This window comes from Netta rufina, assembly GCF_964035555.1.
Source record: "Netta rufina genome assembly, chromosome: 10".
NCBI classification, from domain to species: Eukaryota; Metazoa; Chordata; class Aves; order Anseriformes; family Anatidae; genus Netta; species Netta rufina.
In genome coordinates this window covers 7330039-7356615 of record NC_140133.1, presented here as the reverse complement: position 1 = coordinate 7356615, position 26577 = coordinate 7330039, and the positions used below count along the sequence as shown (strand labels likewise).

The 26577-nt window shown below is 39.6% G+C and overlaps 1 protein-coding gene across 1 annotated transcript in view; it reads left to right on the top strand.

Moving 5' to 3' along the window:
• The window catches only part of IPPK (inositol-pentakisphosphate 2-kinase), a 29936-nt gene extending 3363 nt beyond the window's left edge, over positions 1 to 26573 (top strand). Inside the window, exons 2-13 of the mRNA XM_084292791.1 lie at positions 7982 to 8029; positions 11856 to 11951; positions 12745 to 12811; positions 14686 to 14807; positions 15246 to 15335; positions 17041 to 17099; positions 17540 to 17612; positions 18581 to 18860; positions 19971 to 20121; positions 21444 to 21546; positions 22061 to 22140; positions 23180 to 26573. Coding sequence (XP_084148917.1) covers positions 7982 to 8029; positions 11856 to 11951; positions 12745 to 12811; positions 14686 to 14807; positions 15246 to 15335; positions 17041 to 17099; positions 17540 to 17612; positions 18581 to 18860; positions 19971 to 20121; positions 21444 to 21546; positions 22061 to 22140; positions 23180 to 23405 — 1395 coding nt within the window. The 3' untranslated portion in view covers positions 23406 to 26573. The remainder of the gene's footprint in view (positions 1 to 7981; positions 8030 to 11855; positions 11952 to 12744; positions 12812 to 14685; positions 14808 to 15245; positions 15336 to 17040; positions 17100 to 17539; positions 17613 to 18580; positions 18861 to 19970; positions 20122 to 21443; positions 21547 to 22060; positions 22141 to 23179) is intronic.
• The last annotated feature ends 4 nt before the right edge of the window (positions 26574 to 26577 follow it).

Genomic DNA, 26577 nt, shown 5'->3' with positions numbered 1-26577 from the left:
GCATCAAATTTGGCTTCTGATTTAAAGACGGAGCTTGACCGTTCTTTACCTCCTTTGCCCTGCTCTCAAGCAGCAGGGAGGGTTCTGAGGAACTGCGGTAGGACAGTTACCTCCTAGTAAGCTGCTGCCTTCTGCTGAGGTAGAGGTAGCTGGTTTTTCAGAAGTAAGCTGGAAATCCTCATTTGTAGTTCTGCCTTTTAATCAGTTGTTTCCTCTTACAGAGACACTAAAGCTTCTTTTCATAAAGGCTTCAGGAAATTGTTGTTCTTATAAAGTAGCGTAAGTGACTCTAGAAATAAGGACTTGTATTTCCTTTGAATGTTGAAATGCTGCTTGAAACATATTTGAAGTTTTTGCTTCATGTATCTATGTTCCTCCTGTGCTTCGCTGCAGTTGACTTTTTTTTTAATGCTGGGATATGATGGCAATCTAATGCTTCCTTTTAAAATACGTCTGAACATTAAGCTTACATTTCAGGATGACTACTTGGAGGTGATAAAATAAAACAATAAAAGGGGAGTTTTTTTCCCAGAAAGTTTTGCATTCAGTAAGATAGTCCAAAGGAACCTTGATGTGTGTTTGCAGAAGGTTGCGGTGTGTGTCTGCAGGTGCCTTTATTGTTAGTAATAATCTGTTTCTCGTCTCGGAGTGCTAGCAGCTCTGACAGATATCTTTGGGGTTTGGTAAGGGACTTAGTTTGTTAGTAAATATGTAAACCATCCCCAGAGCATATGGGAGCTTACTAAATAGAAAAAGGAGATGACAGATGGAGAAGGTAAATGAAGCAGAGCTGAGGAGGCTGAGGGAGGGAGTCAAGGCAGCTGATCCAACTTGCGTAAGGTTCCTACAGCTGGTGCTTGTAGTAGGCTAATAATACCTGGCTCTTCTCTGAAATATTAGTTAAATCTTCAAGTTATATGGGTAAGGGTGAAGGATATCACAGTGTCATCAGTGCTTCCTTCACAGATATCCTTCCCAGTCCCTGTGCTGGGTTTGTGGGGGCTGCCGGGAGTAGAGGGCTGTCGCATCTGGATGTTCAGTTCTGATTTCACTGCGACTGCCGCTGCCTTACGGTGGTTGTGAAGGATGTGCAGAAGGGCCCTTTCTGCATATGGGACACTGATCTGGTTTTGCTTCCTATGAAATAAAATGTATTCTCTGTCTGCAGGGGTGCTTTGCATCACCTTGGGCTAGGTAATTGTTCCTAGTACTGCTTTGGAAGTATGAAACAGTCTGCCTGGTTGTTTTGCTTGTTTGGGTTAGAGTAGTTAAAACCTGAATCGTAATGGAAAATTTTGTTGTAATGAGCTTACTTTGAGAGAGGGCCATTAAGGAGATTTTATGTTTAGACACAGGAGTTTTTGCTAAGAGAGGGAAAAGTTTATGGGCAGCATTATGAGCTAGATGCAGCTTGGTCTTATTTGGCAAAAAGGGAGTGATGCCGACCATCAGTTGCTGTCTTGTTGAGAGGATCGTCTTGAGGCACTTCTTCAGATGCTCACATTTTGTGTACGTTCAAGAGCCCGAGTGCCCTGTTTTGTTCTTCCCTTTCATCCCATTGCTTTTCTACGTGGAGTTGGCTGAATCTGTTTTGTTGTCTTGAAAGTAGTGTAAGTAAAGTATTGCCCCCACACTTCCAAGACATTCCTGAGAAATTCCAGTTCCCTGACTAGGAGCAGGTTTTGTTGTGTTTTGTTTTGTTGTGGTTTTGTCTTAATGTCTGTGGAATAGTGAATTAATACCTGTGAGCATCTCCACTTCAAGGCACTGAAGAGCAGACTGCTGGCTCTTCTGCTCTGGTTCTTTTTGCTGTTCCTTGCAGGTATAAATATTAGAAATACTCCCCTGCCTTTCGCTGGCCTTATCAGTGGTGGCCTTCTCTGCCTCTCTCACTGATTAAAGAATGGCCGAGTTACTCTGGCTTTGCCTTTTCATGCTAAGAAGTTATCAGAAGCAAGACTCAACTTCCATTCATTGAATTTTATTTTGACTATTCGGAGAGACACAGTTTTGTTAAGACTTGAGCTTAAAAACTTCTGCATCCTTGAGGAGATTCTTCTGAAATTCCAAACCAATGGTCGTTCTTATTTCTGATTGATTTCATGCTCTGGAGGGGTCAAAAAAAATCACCAAAGCTACACAATATAACATAGGGAGGAGTTTTGCATCTGCTTCTGTAGAATTTTCTGAGGAAAGAAAAGCTTTCATGTGATGAAGTTGGACCAAGATTCCAGCATAAACTTTAATGGGAGTTAAGGACCAGTAAAACCTCTTCTGTTGTGTCATGTCCCCTGTTACAGGGCATTTCTTTGGCCTTGTTTCTCTGGCATCGTGTTCTTTCGGGGGTATGTGTATCTAAGCATAGACTGTCTAGCAACCCCCCCACCCCCAAGTGCATTCCTTTTGCCTATTAAGAAAAAGGACAAGAAAACAGATTTATGACTAAATGTAATGCATTCCTTTGTTCCTTCTTTCCTAGTTGTAATTACTTGAAAAACTATTTATGTATTTATTTACTGTGAGTGAGCAAAGGAGCTTCTGCCCAAGTTTACCGAAGCAAGCAGCTACAGAATCCAGCTGAAAAGCCAAGTATGTGATCGAGGTGTGTCATCAGTGGAGAAGAAAAGAAGAGATGTGTGCCGTGCTGTAAACAACAATTAAGTTTTTAGGAATAGGAGGCAATTACTAGTTTGAGTTGAGTGGCACTTGAACCTGTGAAACTGTACGTTCCCTGTGTTAACCTTGTTTAACTAGTACTTAGATATGCGTCTATAATCACTGCACAAAAGGAAGACGGTTTTGTGTTTGCTTCTGATCCTTTGGCTAAGTGGGTGTAACTGTGGCTGTTGATACCATCACTGGCTGGACCAACTCTGCCTGAGTGCAGTCTACAGAGCTTTTTATTATAAAAGAATCAGAAGTTGGAAAGACTTTAAATTCACAAATGAGCAGTGGATTAGCTGCAAAGCTTTTTTTTTTTTTTTTTTTTTGACCCAAACCAGCTGCTTGAGTCAATGTCTGTTACAGAATTTTGATTTCATATTGTACCAGACTACTAAGTTTACTTTGTCCTTACCGGGTTTCTGCACCAAGAAGATGCTCTGAGTGCAGTGCAGTTTAGCAGTGTATTTCCTAAGGTGAAGGGGAAGGTGACACGAGGCAGGGGAAGTGAATGAAGAGAGCAGAAAGAACAGAAAAGCAGAAATACCCTTCAGAACTCGTCTTACAACATTAGTGCCTCAGACGGTTCTGTAGATGCAGATGTGAAAACGTCTTGTGTGTGTGGCATGAGACACCGGCTGTAGCAGCAACGTCCCTTTTCCCTTTTATTTTAACTGTTTTGACTTTTAATTGCTTCCCCCTCCCTGTAAATGTTCTCCTGAAACTCCTTGCTCCCCCGGCTCACCGAAGCTGCCAGGTGCCTGGCTGTACCTGCCGGTGCTGACTGCAGGTTTGGAGCAGTGTGGAGGAAGGAAGCTCAGCACACGTTTTCATGTTCCTGTTTGTAGAACTCACCTGTTGGACAGAGCCGTGAGGTATTTGATGCCCTGTTAGATGTTAAGGACTATTTTTTCCTAACAGTTAGGGTGCCAGGCCGTGTACAGCGTTACCCAGCTGCAGCGTGCCCAAGGGTGGCCACCAAGAGGTGATCGGTGCTGCTCGCTCTGCTGCACGGAGCGAGTCCTGGGGTGGTGTTTGCTCCCAAGTAATGGCTTAAAATGCTGAATGGGGTCAAGCCAAGTGCTGTGGCAGAAAATCTTTATTCATGCGAAGAGATCAGATTGTTCTTAGGGGGCTCCTGCGCCAAATAGAAGAACATTGTTCCAATTTTTGAATGCTTCCTTGCGCTTTGTGTGAGCGATTGCTAAACTTCCTCCATAGTGGCAGGAAACGTAGCTTTCCTCACTTTGTTCTGTGTGATCTTATCCGCATTCTTATACAGAACAAAACTGAGTTGGAAACCTGCGCTTCTATACAATATTACCGTGTGTGCTGCCCTCAAAAGCTATGGAGTTTTCCAGTTTTTAGTTTGTGTTCATCTCTCATGTCCCACATCCCTGGATGAGGAGACCTTTAAGATGTCATCTGTTGAGTATCATAAAGATAAGCTTTGACTGGAATTCCTAGGCAGTGTGGAGGACGCATTTTTACTGGGTTTTATTAGTTCTCAGAGGAAGGAGCGCTCCTCTGTGCAGCTGTCTGCTCTGAGATGTGACAGTGACACCTCTTTGGCCATCTGCTTCCCTCCCATGGTGGATTCTTTGCACAGAAAACCATTGTTTTCTGTTTAAATCCCTCAACCTAAAGTTAGAATCGAAGGGGTTGTGGAATATGAGTTTGGAACAGAAAATGTCAGGATAATTTAGCTAGCATATGAACTGCATGCAGTTCAACTGTTCTACTGCAGAAATATCAGCAGAATAGGTCCATAGTTCATCTGTGGTACCAGTGAAAATGTCATTTATTAGTATTTGCAGATCAGTAACTTCAAGTTGGGCTTGTGTAGCAGTGCTGTTTAACTTCACTTAACCCCTACCTCTCCCTTTGACTGAACTTTAGGTAGAATGCACTTCTTGTAGGTGTAACGGCTGAATGCTGGTGTAAATCTGCTATGACTAAGTTGCAGTACATAGCCACAGTGGTAGAAGCAAGTCTGACATTTGTAGAGCTATTTTGGGTAAGTTCTTGATAACGTTTTGGGTTGAGGAAAAGAATCACAGGATGGCTGAGGTTTGGAAGGGACCTCCGAAGATCATCTAGTCCAACCCCCTGCTGGGCAGGATCACCTAGAGCATGTTGCGCAGGATGGCAGCCAGGCGGGGTTTGAAGATCTCCAGAGAAGGAGACTCCACAGCCTCTCTGGGCAGCCTGTCCTGGTGCTCTGTCACCTCCCAGTAAAGAAGTGACCTCCCATATTCAGCTGGAACCTCCTGTGCTTCAGTTTGTGCCTGACACTAAAGGCCCTAAATTAAACAGTCAGTTTTTATTGTATAAAGAAATTCTGCAATGCTTTCAGGTATTGTTTCCTAAAAGTAGGAGGAGCAGCTTCATTCCTTCATCTCCTTAAGTAGTAGCAGGTGGTGGTGGTGCTGTGTCTAATCGATTGCAAGGAGTTATTTGGCGTTAAGTGTAGGAAAGATTTGTTACCAGTCTTTGAGAGTGTTTTCCACGGTAATTCACAACTGGGAGCTCATGACATTTATACAGACAGCTTTAAAGCTCTTCTGGGGTTTATTGTTCTGCTTGTCCAGCACATGCCTTCATCACAGCGGTATGTTGACAGCAGAGAGGTTAACACCTTTGTGTTGTAAAATTGCACACGGTGCTCACGGAAACACCGGTGAGGTTCCGGGCACTGCAGCTTAGGGGATGCTGTGGAGGGAGGGGGCAGGAGGGTGGGGTTCCTCTTGGGACTTAGTTGTTACCCCAAGGGGTTTGGTTCCTACCAGAAGACCTTGCAGATGTGAACACCAGTTGGTGACCAGCTAGATCAGAATCTTTTCCTGTTACACCGGGCAGTTGCAGAACCAGGTATCAGAGAAATGTTTTGCCTCTATAGAAAAGCACTTTGCTTGTTCTGGTTAGAACAACAGCAATGTAATCACAAATGATGTGAGCCTGCTGACTTGGAAAGGCAGAAGCTGAGGTGGCATTTCCCAGGCTTTATGTTTGGACAGGCCAATTCTTCATGTTCTTGTACAGAAGCTTACTCGAAAGCTGTGTGAGCTGAGGTGGTAGAGTAGAAGTAAAATACGTAAATACATGGCGTTGTTGTCGATGTTGTTCTAGGCAAATTTTCCCGTTTCTTGCATGGGCACCATCTCTTAAACAGATTTTGTTAACAATGTAGCAAGAGACTGAAAGTCAAAAACCCCTCAGTGATGCTAACTACTTCTGGTTAGTTTTAGTTTTAGTTTTTCCCAAAGCATGAAGTGTCAGGATTATAGAGTTGTCCCAGTTGTGTTTAACTTGTGAAAACTCCCCCATTCAGGAGGCCTGCAGAGTAGCTTGGTCTTAAGAGAAAGAAGTTTTAAAGATATTTCCAAACAATTTTAGTCCAATATCAAATATCGGTCTGTGAAAGAATAAATGTATATATATATTTTTAATCCTGGCTTCATGATGCCGAATCCAAAGTGCCTAGATTGATGCCAGTCATGTTTTGTTATTTTGGCTTAACTGCAAGCAGTGTTTGGATTTCTTTAAGTAAAATTGAAATAATAGCTAGAGTAACTGTTTTAGAGAAGAAAAATTACTGCAGATGATCATTTGACTTCCTGGGGACCAAGACCAGCAACTCATTTTTTCCCAAGATACGTTAAGACAAAAGTTGTGTGTGCGTGCACGCACGCGTTTGTCTTCTCCAGTGACTTCTTTCAGCACATTTTTGCAGCCCCTCTTACAGCTTCTCTCTTTATTGGCAAGCATCAACTTTTAGTTATGATTTAAAAGACAAACAAACAATTGTTTCACGGTAGGGTGCCAAGGAAGTATTTGCCTTTAAGCAGATGTGTAAGTATAAGGCTGGAGTCTCACGTTGCTGGGCCTTGATGCAGTGCCCTTCTAGAGCATGGAGCTATTGTTAAAAGCCTGATGTGCTCTGTGAGCAGCTTTCTGTATCCCTGCTGCTCCCACTCACACTGAGCTGCCTCTAACAGCTGGCCACGTTTTGCTGTAGCTCCAGTGTGGTAATGGGCTCTGGTGGGAATGTTTGTTACCATTTACCAAATTTCATGCAATAATTTTGCTTAAATTCTTTATTTGAATAATAAGGGCAGTCCTATTTGATATTCTGATGCCTTTTGTTGTGAACTGAATGCTGAACATGCTTACAGAGAAAGGACTGCAGGATTGGTTTTTAATAAAAGAAAAAATTGCAGTTTTTCCTTTGAATTCAGTATTTTTTTCTAGCTTGTCTTCATTCTTCAAAAGATCTGAAGCCTCTTGATGTGTCATGTGTTACTTTTTCCTACTTTAATGTAGTGCTTTTTTTTTTCTCTCCTTGATTTTGTAGCCTGTTTTTTTGTTTGTTTGGTTTCTTTCGTTTTGTTTTTTGTTGCTGTTGTTTTCATCTTTTTGTCTGTACGGACAGCTATTCAATTAACTTAACGCTTTGGTGGTAAATAGTGCATTGATGAAAGTACTGGTAAGCAGTCTAAGGGCTTGAGGGGTACATATAGGGAATGAAGTTCGGGGAACACTAGGATCTAGTTGATCTGATCCTCCAAGTGTGAAGGGTAGCACCAGCTTCCTAAGAAATCTGTTTTCTTCTGGATTTGGCCCTTCATTTGGCATGTTGTATCTTTGATGTTCAATCCTTAAAGCATTTAAGATAACAGACAAAAAACCTCATGGCAACAACTGCACCCAGGATTTGCAAGTAAAGAATCAGTTGAATGAATCAATAATGCACTAGCATGAAAAATACACCCCTGATATTTTCACTGGTAATAATTCTCAGTACCAGTATCAGCGGTATCAGCAGAGCTGTGTAGCTATTGCTGCTAACTAAAAGCTATCTGCTTAAAATCAGCTCAGTGTCACAAAATGTTATAACCAGATATTTTATTGGGTCTCACAGTTTTTTCCAAAGACTTTTTGGGCAAAAACGATAGGGTGCTTTTCTGTATTTTTGTTTGATGCTGTGCTTTAGGGGCAGTCACAATTGACACAGCAGACTTTCAGTGATAGAAGCTACGGGAGTGTTCTCCCTTTTACAGCTGGTGACAGGACAGAGTGGCTGTCTTGGTAAGGTCAATAGAGGAGGTTGTGGCAAATCTGGGAGCAGAAGTTGATGTACTTGATTTCAAGTTGAGTGAATCAAGCCTTTAAAAAGCTTTTTTTTTTTTTTTTTTTTTTTTTTTCCCAGTGTTTTAGATGAGCTAGCTTGGGGAATCAGACCCTTGCGGTGTTCAGATGCAATTTACTTTGATGTGCTTAAATACTAATGAAATCAATATTCTTTCCTATCTTTCTTTAGCGCTGTGTGGTGCTGCGGTTTTTGAAGTCTCCCCCAAACCAGAATAAGGTAAGATTCAACACGTCCTGGTGATAAAAGCCCCCAGGTAAGTTAAAAAAAACCTGTCTGAGGAGAGAGAGGAAACCTGCAAAAGAACTGCAACCGACAGGAGTAAGAAAAAGGGGATGTTTTGAAATGTGCTTGTGTTTCAGGAGTTTTGGCAACAGAACAGAAATGTGAGATCTTCTTACGTAACTAAGGTTATGTGACTGCTGAGACCATGACCTCTGGGGGGATCAAATTTTAAGATGGCAGTGACTGTGTAGAAGGGATGGCTTTTTGTAAGGATGTCTGTGGCAATGGGGGCAGTGTTAATGTTGCTTATCGACCTGTGGGAGAGCAGTGGTGCTGCAGGAAATACTGCAAGAACGGCCATTGTCACTGAGCGACTTCACTGCCCTGGCTGCTGCAGAAAGCAGAGCGGGACACGGCCTCTGTTTTCATGGGCTGTGGCACAAGATTTTTCTGCTTGAGAAAGGAACTGAAGGGGGTTACCTTAGATTTACTTTAAAAGGCATAAAAAACTATCAGGAATCAAAGGTGATGGGTAAAAATGAAGTGTCAGCACAGTGCTCCCAGGGAAAAAATATAAGAGCAAAAGAAGCAGGAGGTTCAAATTCTGCCATGTCTCTAACCTGGTGAGTAGTCTTTTTGGCATGTTACTTGAGAGGTGCGGGGAATGGCTTAAATACAAAGTGGTCTATGGCTCTTTATTTAAAGAACAAAACACGTGAGGTACCAGCATTTATTTATTTATTTAGTCTGAAGATATTCTTGCATGCTAATTGTTTTTTAAAAACTGACAGGTCAGGAGGAAATGGCAGTGGAAGCTAGGAAGTAACTTCACCTTTACGTATCTCAGAGTTGAAGTTGATGATACTTCTGTGAACTTCTTTGGTATGCACGTAGGTTTCTGGATTGGAATAGTGAAACACAAGGGAAAATGGCCTGGGCATGCTGTTCTTTTACTTCTTAAGCAATGCTCAGATTCTTGATTTTTTTTATTTTTTTCTCCTGCATAATCAGGTGAATAAAATTGCTCAGAATGCCACCAAGCATAGAGATATGTCTCAGTAGGTGTTCCTGCGGGTTGTATCTGATCTAGCAATGAGTGTGGCCCTGCAGAAGCAGAGTTTTGGGACAAACTTGGACAGAGCAATGTAACAGCAATAGAGAAGAAATGTTTTTTAGGTGTAACTTATATTCCTGTCTGGTGCAAGATCAGTTAGGATCCAGGGAGATACATTTCTGCATGTGATGTTGTAGCTCATCCAGCGTAAACAATTCTGAAAGAACCAGCTGAAGCAAAATACTTTCTAGTAAGAGGCATACTGAAATTCAGATGTGCATCTCAGTCTCTGCTGTTTAGCTCCTTTGGAAAAGGTTTTATTAAAAAAAAAAAAAAAAAGTCCAAATGCTGTTTTGCATTTATACTGCTTGGGAATGAATTTGGGACTACATAACTCAGCAGTTAAACAAGGCGATATTATCACAAATTATAATTTTCTTGTTACAATTAAGTGTTTGAATAAAAAGTACTGATAGTGAATAATATAACTGGGGATTACATTTCTTGAGTAGAATGCCAAGTATCAGGACTCGTGGAATGACTTCAATGGCATGTTGCTAATTTTAGTGTACATGGGTGTTTTGCACGAGTGGCTGTTTGCCTTTCTGTTATGTGGAACCTCTGAGAGTTGGCATTTTTGGCTAGATGAACTGGCCGGAATGGTGGCTCCTTCAAAGTTTTTCATCTTTGCCTTTTTTAATGTTAAAGGGTGGTGCTCCAGTAGTTTGTTAGTTGTTTTTTATTTCTTGTTTGCAGTGTTCCCAATACACTTGCTGTTAAAGGGGTGTGGGCAGGTGTCAAAGCAGGGTGAGGGCAGAGGAACAGGGCCGTACCCAGCGCTGCTCCCTGCCTTGTGTGGGGAGCAGCAAAGGAGCTTGGGCTGCTGGCAGCCACCTCTCGTGGATGTAGGTGTGCTCAGCACTCGTGATGGGTGCTGGCCTTCCTGCAGAACGCAGGCTGAGCAATGCTGCTTTAAAAATAGGCTTTTTTGTACCCATGTGGGTGGTCTGCTCACTTATCTTGTTGCCTATTCATTATTTTCTTTTAGAGGCACTTCTTTAGACCAGATGACGGCAGCTGAGAAAGTTACTCAGGCACCATCGGTGTGTGTTTTGTTGTAAAACTCAAGCAGTGGAAGATTGCCTGTTCTGAGGAGGCTCCAAGCTTATTTTGGCTCTCTTAAAAGGATTCAGGGAGAGCTGTTCTGAGAAATAGCTCCACATACAGTATGCCAGGCATGTTAAAGAATTAGTGCTGTCCTGGCCTTTACAGAATGATAGAAATGCAAGTGCTCGGAGAAAATTGGACTTCTACTTGCTGCAAAGGATTTTTTATTTGTTTTTTTTTGTAGCACGCTCCATAATAAAGTAGCAGGGCGTAGTACTGAGTGCTACTGAAGTGAGAGGCTGGAGTACCGCAGCAACATCCAGTAGCAGCCTCTCGGTGTATTGCAGTGCTGTGAATTGCTGTTTCAGTCTGGAAAATTAATTCTGCTAAGGGAAGAGTATTAAACTTGGTGTGCAGTCTCAGCAGGCCTGAATTCTGGTAACAAAATAATCCGAGTTATGCAATTGGTGTAAATTAGTTAGGTAACCCCTCCTGGTGGAAAAAAATCTACCTATTGTAATGGCATTATAGAATAAAGGTAATAAAATTGCCTGGTTAGTGATGGTCTGCTTTATCCTCCTTACACATTTAATTCCTGCTGGCTGTTGTCTTTCCCTGGTTCTACATCAAGTCTTTGTCATTACCTGAGTGAAGCCCTCCTAGCATTTTATTTTCTCTTCTTCTGCTCTGTAGTGCAGAGTACAGAACTTTTTTTTTTTCTCCTGTTGATGTTTTTTTTTCCCTCTGTGATTTTCTAACTGGGACATCAGTGTTACACTTCCTCTTCTTCTACTGTAACTTAATCCCAGGAGCACATCTGTGTGGTTCAGTGCTCTGTAGTGTAGGCAAAGGAGTGTTTCCAGAAAAAGATCCAGGAAGGAAGCTTGGAGGTTGTAGTACCAATAGAACAGTGTGCAGAGAACCAGAGTATGCTCAGGTACTGGGGATGTGATCATACTGAAAGGCTTCTCGTGCACGGGCCCTCTGCTGCCTCTCTGAGGTGCAGAAGCGTGCCCAAGTGAGACCACACCGAGGTGGCCATCCTGCTGCTGGCACTCAGACAGCTTCGTTCCTGTCTAGCTTGGCGTTTTTATCTTGTGGAAGAACTTCGGTGTTTCCTTATAGACGCACAGTGTAAAATTAATGATGGTGCTATACTAAGAGTTTTCATTGTCTAGGGCAGCATTTGGGACAGGTAACAAGTTTTGTTTGTGCAAAGGTTTGGGATTTGGCTCAGTCTTTTGGGCCATTCTCTTCTGAACCTCCAGGTGAAGTATTTTGTAGCACTCAGAGGCTCTCCTGAACTCAACCTCTTGGTGAGGAGGCTTGCTGCGTCTCTGCTTTTACTTAGAGATCTTTGAGCTGTTGAGTACTAATAATAGATCTTGAGTGATCTCCCCAACTTCCACTTTCTTAATTTTCTCTGTCCTTTTTTCCTCTGAAACTCAAGTTGAATAATCATCTTCTCTGTTTTTGTGGCCATCCCAGCCTCTTAAAGAGCAGCAGGGAAACAAATGTAGCCTAAGTTGTGTGTGTCCGTTTAATTTCAATATGTACTGACTTAATTGGTGTGCTAAGTCTATGAGTAGTACGCGTATGTATCCTTGAGTAGTGTTTATCATTATTTCATAATTTAATTACTATGTTTCTTTCTTCCAGACTTCAGAGGAAATACTACACCATCTGCAAAACATCGTAGACTTTGGAAAACATGTCATGAAGCAGTTCTTTGGGGAGAATTATGTTCACCATGGGGTAAATGTTTTATTCTTAAAATAAATGGCTTATGCATGGTAAACTATACAGTCTTTTCGGGAACACTGAATGCCACTGAAAGCAATTAATAGGGTTTAGAGATATTCTTGAGCAAACTACACACACAAGAAGCATTTGGTTAAGAACAAAGATCCTGCTTTGTGCCGCTGAGGTGATTGGATTGTACTCTGTGGCTTGAACTGTTTCAAGCTACTGCTGAAAAAAGCGGTCATTCCTTGGCCCTGTATAAGGTGAGAGGTGAGAAAGATAGGTTTTGAGACTACCTTTGCAAAACAAGGGGAGGAATCTGGTTCACACAAACTGTCTAGATCTGTGTGCACTCAGAGGTAACTTTCCTTGCCATGCACTTCAAGGTGGCGAGATCTCGTTAACTGACCATCAGGTACCTGAGTGGGGAAGTTGGGGTTGGAACCTGATGGGCACAACTCTGCCTTGGAGGGGTGGGGAGTGAGACACCGGCCAGAAGTGGGACTGTTTCATTTGGGAAATGATGCAAGTTTCTTCATGAACGTTAAACTCATCCTGAAAAATGACATTTTTTCATGCATTTGTTAAAATTCCATTTTGTTTTCAAAGTGTTGTATGTGAACTCAGGTGCAGGTCTTCATATAGGTGGTTAACCTGAGGGAGAAGCTGCTGATCATATAGCTTAGTATACTGCTGTTAATGTCCGTTGAGCTTTGGTATTCCTTTTTAAGACTCCCAAACTCTGGGTGTTAATCTTTGTGTTGAAATACATATATTTACTTTTTTTTTTTTTTTTTTTAAATAGGAAATTATTCAACTGCCTTTAGACTTCGTAAGACAGCTCTGTTTAAAGATTCAGCCAGAGAGGCCAGGTAAGTGTCCCATTAAAAGGGGGTCATTGCTCAAGCTATAAAAACATTGTGCTTTAAAATAAAGTTAAAAAAAGTATCATAACCCAGAACATGAGGGAACTTCTTTCAGTACTAAAACAATGAAAAGCTGAAAATTTGTTGTGGAAAAATGGGTGTGTTCCAGGCTTTAAAACTGCATCTGCTAGTGGTTTCATCAAATTGAAGAAAGGGATCCACATTAAGCCTGTGTTTGATAATTCCTGAACAAGCTTTTTACCTTGCTCTTGAAGTCCTTTAGAAAGATCAAGGAGGGTGGTGGAAGATACACATTAAAATACTGTTTTCTCAAGACTTCTTTAGAAGGCTCAGAAACATCTGTTTTAGGAGATTTCATAGAAGAAAGATGTGATATTAAATCCTTTGGTAAGTGTAGCCAGTTCCTTGAAGCCTTTGATCCCTTGGAAAAAGTGACTTAATTTACCTATGGAAAAGGCAGGACACTCTGTATTGACTTGTCACCTGAGAAAGTTTCACAGTACCAGAAACCAGGAAAGTAAGTAAATACTGTGCCTAATAAAAGTTGCTAAAGTGAAAAACAGAAGTTACAAAACCAATGATGCTTTGGTAGAAGTTAATGATAGAATTTAGTTACTTTTTTTCAACAAAATGATCTCAAACAGAGGTTTCCTCTTGCTCATCCTAGTGAAGTACTGCATGTGTTTGCAGGGTGGTGCCTAAGGAGGCTTCCTTTTCTGTGATTTTTTTATTTGTTTTGTTTTCTATTGTGATATATTTTTAAGAATGGGCTTTTTTTTTTTTTTTTTTTTTTTTTTTTTTTTTTTTTTAAGAACAGATGCTGTTAACTGAACACATGTATTCCCTGTCTTTTTAGCAACAGAGATATTTGAAAAACTAGGACTGTATGTTCTCATTAAATTTGAATTAAAATCTCACAGACCTTTCTCTGTCCTGTTACCTTTCCCCGAAGGTGTGTGGAGGGAGGTTATTTCAAGGCTTTAATTTATGCAATTCCTTGTAACCTTGGTCCGAAACCTTTTTGCTTGTTTGTGTTTTTTTTTTTTTTTTTTTTTTTTTTTTCTCCTCAAGACTGTTTATCTGGACTATATTCAGAAATACTATTTTTGGGTGGTTTTAAAAATTCTTGCAATAAACTATCATAGAATCAGGAATCCTCCTTTAAGGAGGAGGAGCCTAACTTTTGTTTCTTTTATGTTGCTTTTGTCCTATTTATTATTTTGTTGTAAATACTGGAATGTTAGGGAGAGGTGGTTCTTCAGTTAGTTGCTTCCTATCAATATTTTTTAGTACATTGTATCTTGATTTCAAGCCTGGGACAAATGTTTGAAACCTTGCAGAAGCACTACATGCAAACTGAGGAATCGAGCTAAGCCACTTGTGGATTCTGTTTAGATTTACACTTTCTCCTCAACTTCTGCCTGTCGCTATTGATACGCCTGTCCATTTCCACAGGCCCAGGGATGGCAGCAATTTTAGTAAGCACACATGAGATCGTGTCTTTGAATACAGTTATAAATCTCTACCTTGGCCACTCCTTTGCTGTTTCAGGCCTCTCATTGCTAAGTTTCCTAGGATGAGCTGGAAACAGGCCATTAAAGGCAGCTCTTGAAGCACTCTTTATGACACTTTTGAGGAAGGAGAAAATGGGTGTTGCTAATGGGAAGGCCAGATTTATGCAAGTGCATAATTGGCTAAATCCTGCTAAACTGTGTCCTGCCTTTGTGTTGTGTTTTTTTTGTGTGTATGTGTGTTTTGTTTCATTTCTTTCTTCCCCCAACTGCTGAACAACACAACTACAGTGTAAAAGAAAAATCCACACACTTAATTTTCTTGGTGGTGTTTTTTTTTCTCTCTAGAGTCTCGCTGTGATAAGGATATGGACACACTTAGTGGTTATGCAATGTGCCTTCCTAATCTTACCAGGCTGCAGACCTATCGTTTTGTGGAACATCGGCCAATCCTCTGCATAGAGATTAAGGTATTGAATAGGAGAAAATCCTTCTGTTTTTTTTGTGGTTTTGTTCTTTTACAGTTTTTAAGCGTGTACTGACCAGAGCAGATTTGAAGAAATTCAGCAGTAGGATATGGCATAGCTCACTGCTTTTGCTGTGACCCATAGGATAAAATACCATCCCTGCTCCCTCACCAAATTTCTGATCTTTTGAAACTTGTTAAATTCCCAGATATTAGTAGATTTCTTCTGTAGGCCACAGCAATTTTGTGTGTCCTTATTTCTTCACTGAGTACTCTAAAATAATTGGGAATAATGTACAGTGACGTATATAAAACCTTTAAGTATTAGGCGTTGATTTATATTTTTTTTTCTGTGTAAATACTTGAAAGATTTGCATATTGTGGGCCCTTTGTAGAAAGAAATGCATTTCTATTTGTAATCATTTCTGTTTGTTTGTTTTAGCCCAAGTGTGGCTTCATTCCTTTTTCCAGCCATGTTTCACAGGAGATAAAACACAAGGTGTGTCGTTACTGTATGCATCAGCATCTAAAGGTAATTTTTTGGTCTTCGTCCTGCTTTCTTTTGACAGTACTGTGTTTTATTCACAGTTATAAGCTTATTTCATGTTGAAACTTGCGTGTTGTTGCTTAAACCTCTGATATGACTAACAATGGTAGGTGGATATGGATCTGAGTTGCTGGGTGTGAATCTATTTAGTGAGAGGTGGAAAAATTTCTGTGGGAAGTTGGAAGCAAACAAATACAATATTTGTCCTTAGGGACTATTGAACCTGTTGATAAGGTAAACTCTTAAATCAAATTTCCTCTTAAATACAGCTCAGCGAATGCATGGTGACATCCCATACCGTAAAGCAGCAGGTAACTGTGGTGGTTTTAATCCGGTGGGCGGCTGAACTCCACAACTGCTCTCTCACTCCCCCTCCTCAAAGAGGAATGGGGAGAAAATATGATGAAAAGGGCTCAAGGGTTGAGATAAGGACAGGGAGATCATGCAGTAATTACTGTGATGGGCAAAACAGACTCAGCATAGGGAGATAGTAACATCTATTGCCTATTACTAACAACCTAGAGAAGCAAGAAACAAAGGAAAGAAACCAAAAGCACCTTCCCCCCATCCACCCTCTTCCACCTCCTCCCACCGAGTGGCGCAAGGGAACGGGGGAATGGGGGTTATGGTCAGTCTCCAATGCTTCTTCGCTGCTCCTTCTCGGTCACTCTCGTCCCCTGTGCTGTGGGGTCCCTCCCATGGGATGCAGTCCTTGATGAACTGATCTGGCGTGGGCTTCCCACAGGCAGCAGCTCTTCCAGAGCTGCTCCAGATATGGGTCCATACCACGGGGTCCATCCCTCAGGAGAAAACTGCTCCAACCTGGCTCCCCTACGGGCTGCAGCTCCTGCCAGGTCACCTGCTCCTGCGTGGGCTCCTCTCCACGGGCTACAGGTCCGGCCCGGAATCTGCTCCGGCAGGGGTCTTCCACAGGCAGCAGCCTCCATCGGTGTAGGCCCACCTGCTCCACCGTGGTCTCCTCCACGGGCTGCAGCGTGGAACCCTGCTCCACCGTGGTACTCCATGGGCTGCAGGGGGACATCCTGCTCCACCATGGTCCTCACCACAGGCCGCAGGGGACTTCTGCTCCGGCGCCTGGAGCACCTCTCCCCCTCCTTCTGCACTGACCTTGGCACCTGCAAGGCCGTTCCTCACTCCTCTCACTCTCCCAGCTGCTGTCTGGCGCAGTGTTTGTTTTTTTTTTATTATTTTTTTTAATTTTTTTTTTCCCTGACTTAAATATGCTCTCAAAGAGGCACAAAACAACACAGCTTATTGGCTTGGCTCTGGTCAGTGGTGGGGCCCTTCCCAAACATGGGGCAGCTTCTAGATCCTTCTCACAGAAGCCACCCCTATAGCCCCCTGCTACCAAAACCATGCCACATAAACCCACTACAGTAACATGTGGGATGTATATGAGCAATGTCCATTTTGTATCTGAAATCATATAACTGGCTTACTGGAATTTAATGTGACCTTTCGTCCTACTTTCCATTTGTGAATACAGTTTGAGTGTTTTGAGGCAAATATGACATGGAAGACACTTAGTAGTCATGAGCTGGAAGTCCAAGGAGTTTAAGTATCATGGGACTTCTGAAGAGAGGATATTAGTGCCACACACCTGCCTTAAAATAACCGAGAACAGCTATTACAGAAAGTGATTAACAAGAGTAGTTCTGCTTTTCAACAGGTAGCAAATGGAAAATGGAAGCGACCAAGTAAATATTGCCCATTGGATCTCTTCTCAGGGTAAGGAGTTGTGTGACTTGTGTTTTTGCGGCAAAAAAATCCATTGTAGATTTCTTTCTCAGATTACTTTGAGTTTCCCAGAAGCATTAAAAATGATTAATGCCTGCTTGTCTGACTTTTACAGTGAATGTTTCTGGTGCTATATGCCTCTTAACACCTATTTCAGGAATCAGAGTTCCTTAATTAATGCAACAGTACCTTCTGCTACATAACATGAAACCTCAGAAGTGTTTTAATTTGCCCAGATTTAATATTCTAATTTCCAGTAGTTAGTCTTTGCAGTGACTTTAGCATGAGTAACAATGCTTAATGGGTGTGTTCACTTCAGGTGCCCAGTTTTGACTCGACAGAGTCCTCCAGGCATAGGTGTAAATACCTAATGGTGGTGATAAAACATTCTTGGATTTCTTGGATGTTTATATGCTTTTTTTTCGCCCTAGAAATAAACAAAGAATGCACTTTGCTTTGAAGAGCTTATTACAGGAGGCACAGAACAACTTGAAAATATTTAAGGTAAGCAATCAAATCCGTCTCTGTCTTGCTTTTTTAATTTCCTTGGTTAAACAACTTGACTTCAGCACCTGAACAGTCAAGATACTGCTTAATTGGCACCATCACTAATGGACCATGAAGTAGAAGAGAATGGAAAAATGGAAAAATCTGTTGTTAGATTTCAAGTTAGGACAGGTAAATAGGAGTTTTCCAGAACTAATTAGTTGCAGTGAATCACAAAGGAACAACTAATAGAAAAAGACTTTCAAAGGTGACCGTTTTAAAACTTGGTATGCCTCAGGACGAAGAAGGTAGAGAACTTTGCATGTTGCTACAAGTATTTTTGGAAATTACAATTACAACATTTGTGCAAGTCAAACGCACAGCATGCCTCACTGAAGAAGTAAAAAGTCACCTTTTATGTGGAAGTAATGTAGGGAAAATATAAAGCAGTAAGTGATGGATTATGCGGATCTTAGATTAATTCTAAGAAATAAAATTATTTTCAATTTATTCAAGTATTAAGCCAACTACTTGAATTACTTAAAATTGTATGAACTGTCCTGTTTATTTATTAGACTGCAGGTAAATATCATGATTTTTCTGTCTCTTTCGATTATAGCTTTCCTTTTCCTATTTGGCTTTTAAAAAAAGGTTGTTTAACATTGCACTTTTTCACTATTGACATTATTCAAAAAGAAGAAATAGGAAAACAAGCTAAGTATCATTTCACTTCTATTGTTCTTATTACTTACAGTAGTTGAGTAAGTAGCATGTGACTTAAATGGTTTGTTTTATTTGTGGTCCTAATTCAAAGGTTGTTACCTGGGGTATCTGAGTAAGAGATTGGGAATGGGTGTATTTGTATGTATACTGTTATACTAACGCTTTCATGTGTCATTTAAAAACATTAAATGTAATACTTTGATTAACTAAGTATGAGTAACTGTATTTCACGAAGTGTCTCAATCTCCCTTTTTCATTTGTAGAACGGGGAACTAATTTATGGCTGTAAAGATGATCAGGAATGTGTATCTGACTGGAACGAACTTGCTCGTCACTTAAAACCTTTCTTTTTCCCTTCAAATGGATTGGTCAGTGGACCACACTGTACAAGGACAATTGTGAAAGAACTAATCCATGTTATAACTATGACGCTACTAAGTAGTACTGATGCCTGCAGGGCAGGTGATATGAAGACAGTTCCCATTTCACAAGGAAGAAGCTACTGTGAAGCAAGTGCTTTTAATAAGGAGCTAGTAAGAAATGGTAAGAAATAATTACTTGAACAATATCAATAACTAAATGCTATCACATAATGATTTGGATGCTTGCCTCTCAGTTGGTCTTTAATAGTGGTGTGAGAACTGAAACAGTGGGAATTTAGTGATTTCTTTTTTTTTTTTTTTTTTTTTTAAAAAAAAAAAAGTTCTGAGCCGCATAGCTGCTAAATAATTGTTTGTAGGGTGACCTTGCAGTGAGAACTTCTAGCATTGTACCTGCTGACTGGGGTAAAAATGAATTCAGAAGGTAGCAGAGGATAAATTAAAGAAAATACCCATTTGAGCTGGTAACAGTAATAGGTTATTTTAAATGACTGGGGAATTTGTATGTTCTATGTGATGAAATCTGGCTGCTTTTGTTGGTCTGATACATAGCACCTGTTTCTTGCCTTTCCTTGCTCCTTCTGTCAGACTAGCCAGCTAGGGTGTAGCTCACTTTATTTTCTTCTACACCACTCCTGGTAAAGAGAAGGTATGAATACTGGGGGGAAAAATGGGAAATGAGAGCTGGAAGGCTGTAAATCATGTTAATTCCCCGTAAAGTTTGAATTGTTCAAGAAGCTGCTAATTACTCCAATTATACAAATAGTGTGCTTCTTGATCTGCTTTAAGGAAGATCTGTTTTACTGCTGGTTGCTTTTTGCTGTATTTTGTGGAGAAAGAGCTGTCTGTCTTACACAAATATCAAATACGATTCAATTTATACTATCTGAGAGAGACTCTGATTTGCCAAATTACTCTCTACGAGCAGTTTGTACTGTTGAAATCAAATTTGTGGTGGCTTCAAACTTGCAAAAAAATTCTTGTAGATGTGAACAAGTAGATTGCAATGGAAGTGTTCGTTTTCATCTGAATAATTTGTAGAGTTGTATACCAAGTATGGTATTTTACAGCCAAATACGTGTTATTTAAATGTGCAATTAAGTAGAGGCACCTGTTATATTAGTGCTTGGAAATGGAAGTGTTTTGGCTTTTTTTCTTTGACTGGTCTGAAGCACATTTGGATTTGCTTTGTGAACAAGTACCTGTGATAGCAAAATGAAGCAAAACAAAGACATCATATTTGCCTTTTTTTTGAAAATATATTTTCTTCTAGGTAAACATAAATTGGAAAGCTCTGGCTTACCAAAGGGTTGTCTGCTTTATAAAACCCTTCAGGCTCAGATGCTTGACATGCTGGATATTGAAGGACTCTATCCGTTGTACACTAGAGTTGAACAGTACTTAGAGGAGTTTCCTGAAGAGAGGTAAGATTTGATGTCTTTTCAGTTCTGATTAAATAGCTTTTCAGGCAAGACTGAGTCTGTACACATGCAACTATTTGTTATCTTTTGGTATGCTGTGTGTCACCATCATTAATGGTATTGCATGTTCTGAATCTCTAACTTGAAATGCCAGATAAGTGGAAGATGATAATGGCATTAAATGCAGTAATAATGGCGTTCTTACAGTCATTCTCAAGTCGTATTGGTCTACCTACTACCTGCCCTTTAAAACCCTTACTTTGATATTCAGCAACGATCCAAACTGAACTTGCAGGATGTAACAGAACAATTGAAGGGATAATGGACTAATTAATATCTGCTCTTGTTCAGCCTGACCTTGTTAAGAGTAAGAGTAGCTTAAAATGCCAGATCGCAAGCAATCAAATCATACTTGAGGCACATGAATCTTTATCTTGCTATATATCGTGCCTGGTGAACAAATATTGAATATTGCAAGCTGCTACATTTGTTCTAAAATACGGCTTATTAGTTGAAATAATCACTATAAAAAGCCGTAACTTTGACACTTTTTTGCATTCTTGAGGGGTAACTTGCCTGTAATTCTGCCACTGATCACAAGAGGGCACTGTGGCTTCACTTACAAGGTGGTGCAGCTTTGGGTTCCTTTGTTGCAATTTGAAGGGTTATATTCTGGCAGGCAATGCAGTGGCCTTAAGTTCTGCTTAAACCATTTGTAGTGGGGCTTACCTGGATATTTGTACGTGAAGCAAGTCACTTGAAAATGTATTCTTTTATCTATGTGGTGTCTGTATGCTCTAAAACTCCATTTTTATGGGTTCATATTTTCAGGAGTCCAGGTATTTAACATAGGAAGGAAGGAGACCAAGTAAGCCATTCCATTGCTAGCACATCAAGTACCTGCACGCATTATGAAGTGGGGGGGTGGGGAGCAGGGTCTTGTAAGAAAGTTCATGCCCCACTATTTTCCCAGAAAGCCAAGCTTTCTGGGAACTTCCACAGTTACAAACTTTGAAACTTTCCGATTTTCACTAAAAAAAATGCTGTTTTTGTGATACAGAGGTGAGGGTGAATTAAAAGTGATTAATCTTAAAAACAAACTAACAAACAAACCAAAACAAACACCCAAACCTAAACAGTAGCAGATCTTAAGCAAAATGAGGCTAATAGGGATTGGTCAGGGTGTTAATTAACCTGTTGCCATCTTTACTGGTGTTGGTGTTGGTATGTTCTAATCTGAATATCCGGGCTGCTTAAGAAAGATCTCACTGGCTATCAGTAAATCATCTTGGCTGTCTGTAAATCTTCTTTTAAAATTTATTTAGAAGTACATTACAGATAGATGGGCCTTACAATGAAGCATTTTATGAGAAGCTGCTAGATCTTTCAACTGAAGATGATGGGACAATAGCATTTGCATTAACAAAGGTACTTTTCCTGTATATATTGTTGAAACTTTTGTCTGACAGTTTTTAATAAACACTTATCTAACTGAAATCGATGGATAGCCTGTTAGCATCACCACTGTCTCGTTAGAATTTTGTACAGGTAAAAGTGCTTAGTTTTGACAGGGTGCCAAGCTGTATGGTATGTAGCAGAAACACTTAAAACCAAACTATTTAGCACCTGTTCATGGAAAAAAAAAAAGCTGGCTATTTCCTGTCTAGGCTGAGGAGGCATTTACATGACCAGGTGCTTCTCTGACCTTCAGGAAAAGACATTTCTGTAGAAATAAACACAGTTTTTACACAGGATGCTGTAAAAGCACTTGTTCTTGCTAAACATCTGCTATAGAGATAATTTCCAGCTCTTTTAACTACCAACATAGTAATATACTAAGTGTACCAGTGCCTTTTGAAAGAACATAAAGAATGGTATATGCTTTATATAAAGGTAAATACAAATAATAATGGAAAATTCTTGTCATTTCTATGTTGGGTAGGTGCAACAGTACAGAATAGCAATGACTGCTAAAGACTGCTCCATCATGATTTCCCTTTCACCTTGTCTACAAGACGAATGGTAAGAGTTATCTGCTTTTGAGTGACTAATATTCATTAGGAATCTGAAGATTCATTTACACAGTTCAGTAAATCCATGTAACTGTTGAAGCTTTTTTTTTGTTTTGTTTTCCTGTGTGTGTGTGTGTCCAAATATTTCGCTGTGGGCATATTGGTAAGGTAGGGTTCTGATTTAAGACAGGGTAGACATCTGTTTTTTTTTGAAGGGTTTTAAGTTGATAAAAGGTCAAGCTTTTATATTTACTCCCGTCGTGAAGTTTGAGTTGATTGTTCATGGTAGATATACATGGTATTTAGCTAGGTAAAATTTTTCTGCCTTGCTGTCCTCATCGGAGAGATTTTTTTCTAGATGAGTTGCTTTTAACTTAGAAAACAGAAGTCTGTATTAAGCATATCAATAGAAACAAGGCAATATCAGGAGGTGACATCTACTGTAAGGCAAGAGGCTTTGCCAAAGCGTTACCTGTTTTGACTTGTGTCAGCAATAAGTCTTGCTCTTATATGGGGGATTTTACTTTAGAGCATATGGTCTTCTGCGTTTGCCCTGCGGTTCTTGAGTAAAAGGTTCATGTGGGAGATGGCTCTTGCAAAAGTTGATCTGTTACTAAATTCTCCATCCTTCAATATGCTTGGACACTAGTTCTGATACTAAATTGTATTACCTTGAACCTAGGTGAGAGTTGCAGTAATTTCTTCTGCTAGTTAATAAGGCTCTTGATTTGTATTCAATCTCACCTAGAAATAGTGATATTTAGTGTATTCACTAAATACAGAGACAGACTAATTGTGAGTAGCATTTTGACTTAAACTCTGTGGAAGCTGAAAGGAAAATGACTGGAAGAAGATTCAGCAAATTTACTTAAAGACTACTTAAGCTGGAGCTGTAATTTCCTGAGTGCTACATTGACATTTATTTTCTTAGGCTTTCGTGAAAGTTGTAAAATAAATACGAGAGTCACTTCTGTAAGGGGACCTGGGACGTGTGAATGAAAAATCCTAACCTCGGTGACTCAGATGTGTAATACGGTTTTGTTTTCCAGCTCTGAGCAAAGACCTGTGGTACTAGCATCCAAATCAAGATTCACTTTTTCTGTTTCTGTCCTGGACCTTGACCTTAAACCCTATGAAAGCATTCCTCATCAGTACAAACTCGATGGCAAGATAGTAAACTATTATTTGAAGAATGTACAGGCCAAAGATGACCCAGTTATGTCCAGTCTCTTCAAGGAGAACGAAGACTGCACATTAGTTCTCCACAAAGTGTAACTGTTTCCTTAAGGTTATTTTCATTTGAGCACACTGCAAAGTGAGAGATTAATGGAATACAATTATGGTGATTTTTTTTTTTCTATTGTGTTCGGTGCATTTTTCAGCTGTGAATGTTTTTTGCTTTAAGAAATGGTTTCTAATTGGTAGGCCTTTTCAAAGACATGGAATAGCACTAAAACATGCATTTGCTATGTAACCTAAATGAATGTATTTAATGTGACAGAACAGATAATGTGCCATACCTTGAAGCTAGAGGACAGATCAAAATAATACTAAATGTCCACTTCCTTAGAATTGGAAGAGCACAGAATTACAGGTTTCCTGAGGTGTTGCACTAACATAGAAAACCTAATTACTAACAAGCGAATTGCCTTGGCATTTGTGCTCATACCTGCTAGGAAGAAGAAATGCTCTGACAAAACCTAATATTAAACTTTAGCATTAAGTCCACTGAAAATACAACTGAAGTGGGTATTCAAGTGTTACTGATCTATGGAACTACCATGTTATTGCAGAACACTTAAGTACTAATGCATGAGGTTAAGAACAACCAGACTGCCTCCAGAAGTTTTGTGATCACTTTGTATCTACCTAAAGCTTCTGAAACTAAGTGAAAAGGGTTAAAGGTAAGTTTTGAATTTTATGTGACAGCTGAGCTTAACTTGTCTGACATATTGGTCTTTTATTTTCTATATGTTACATGCTGCTATTTAAGGTGAAACCACAGCTCGCTCTTACCTAATAGAAATTGAGCGATAGGAATGATATATTCTGAATTTTCCAGATTACTTTAGGTCTTTCAGACCGTGTCAATTGCTTTTTGCATTTGTGTGGCATTATTTCACTGACATCCCACCTATTGCGTAGCATGGCCATCCGCTTTCAGGCTTGTTCTTTTTAAGTGACAGAAAAAAATGTGACAGTATCAGAAGCTGGAGGGTCACTTTCTCATGATGAGTACTGGAACTAAGTTTTTATCACTACTTCAGCAACTTAACGATGACTTTACCTTGTAAACATAGATATATACAGCTGAAAGCCTGTGAGATGTTGCAGTAAGCCATTGGCAAAGAAGATCCTGAGTTGGAAACTGAGGATACACTCAAAACTGTGGGTAGTGTGATAAAATCTATAGCCACCTTTCCCACATGCTTGGGAATTACACTCCCTAAAATGTGCAGAGAGATGCTATTCAAGCTACAGTGAACTGCTATGTTGTTATCTGTATACAGTTACTGTTAGCTGTATACAGTATTACTGGTAATATTTTTTCAAAATAATGTAGGTTAACATTTTTAAAAACGTATTTATATTAGGATCTCAATGTGATGTTTAAGTTACTCCATTTTACCTGAAATTTAAAAAGCAAAACTGTAAAATGCTGTAGATTGGCTCAAATCAAGGAAGAAATATGAAATGCAGAATAACACCAATCATATAGCAGTAGGGCTTCGTAGTGGGAAGTGAATTGTATTAGCAGGCTTATAGTCCACTTCCAGGTGATAGTATGCCTTTCTGGAATAAGGTCATTACTTAAATGTGATACTACAACAGTGTAATAAGCTTGTAGTTAACAATGGTAATAACCCCTCCTTTTCAAAGAAAACCAGGGGAAAAGAGGTCCATTTTTTTAATATCAGAAACCCTCCAATTGTTAGAGAAGTTTGGGAAAGATTATCTGCAGCTGAAAAGGTTTTGTTTTTTTTTTTTATGCTGTAACTTTAAACACATTTCTTATGCAAACAGAAGTGTGTTTGCTGATAAACAGTTTCATTTTCATGCAAGAAAGAGATAAAGATGAAATAAAGTAAAGGTTGCACAAAGCTAGTTAAACCAGTAATATGTCAGTGGGTAAAGTAGCAATGAATTTTGCCTGTCTGCTGCATTCCAAACTTGAAATTAGTCTGCCTTATATCTAATGATATATTTTACAGAGCTGCTGTTCATCAAAACTTAATCTCTGGCATTGTTCCACTGTAGATTCTAACACAAACCTATCTGTTCTGTCAGTTTTTCCTAACCTTCCAGAACAGTAGGAGACTATTTCAATGATCACATAGTGGCTTATTAAAACTATGGTGTTATAAACATACTATGGCTTTGAAATTAGTAGGTTTAATTCTTGATTTCTACACCTATTTCATGACTGCTGCATACTTTGTCATAAGTAACATATAGATCAGGCAGTAGCACTGCTTTTGCATGATTATTGCAGCTATGGACTTGAAAAGGAAGTCTTTTAAAATTACTCAAGATTCCACATAGTTTTTATCTTTGATCCTTGATTCTAGGAATAACTGTTACACTCTGTAAGAAGTATGCGATTTCAGATTGTATAGGTTTGGTTTGGACAATGCCATTTGGTTGTGATAGAGCAGGGCATTAACTCTTGAAAAACGCTGCCAGTTCACAAATCAGCTAATGGTACCTCTGATGGAAGTGAAGGAAGATTACAAGATGTCTGTTCTGTTTTGCTTCTTCAGGGACAAAGGTATGAAATGTGGTGCTTTCATAGTGTATTATCTACTAGAATTTTTCCCATAAGTAAAACAAACAAAAAATTAACTAATGTTCACAGCAAGCAGTACTGAACTCACCCACTTCTTGTTATGACAGTATAATGGTCCATTCTTGTTTAGTTTAATGCTGTTTCTACCCAAAACTTATGCTATGGAAAAAAGTTACTTCAGACAATTACATTTTTTTAGCATAATATTTCTTGAAAATCTTCAAATTATTTGCCTGCTTCCAGCCTAATTTAATAAGAAAGCTATTTAACTCTTTGTTCTAGGAGTCTCTTACTGTTCTCTAGTCATTTTAAAATCACTGTACTTTTACAGAGCTGTGAATGAAATTTCCACTTTTTATGGACTTGATTTTGACAGTGCATGATCTTTTAACACTTTCCAGCTATCTAGAAAATGTTAAAAAGATAAACCACTCTGGTACATTAATGATACAGAAAGATAAATTTATAATGAAATCACTCTGTACATGTAACTATTTTATTTGGCATTTTTGTATTTAAATGGCTGTATTTATTTTCATGTCATGACAATTTATATATAACGTGCCATAATTGTACAGATAGCATGTTTTATGAGTATGGTTTCTAAATGGAAAATAACTTAATGTTTATATTCAATAAAATTATAGACTGCATAACACA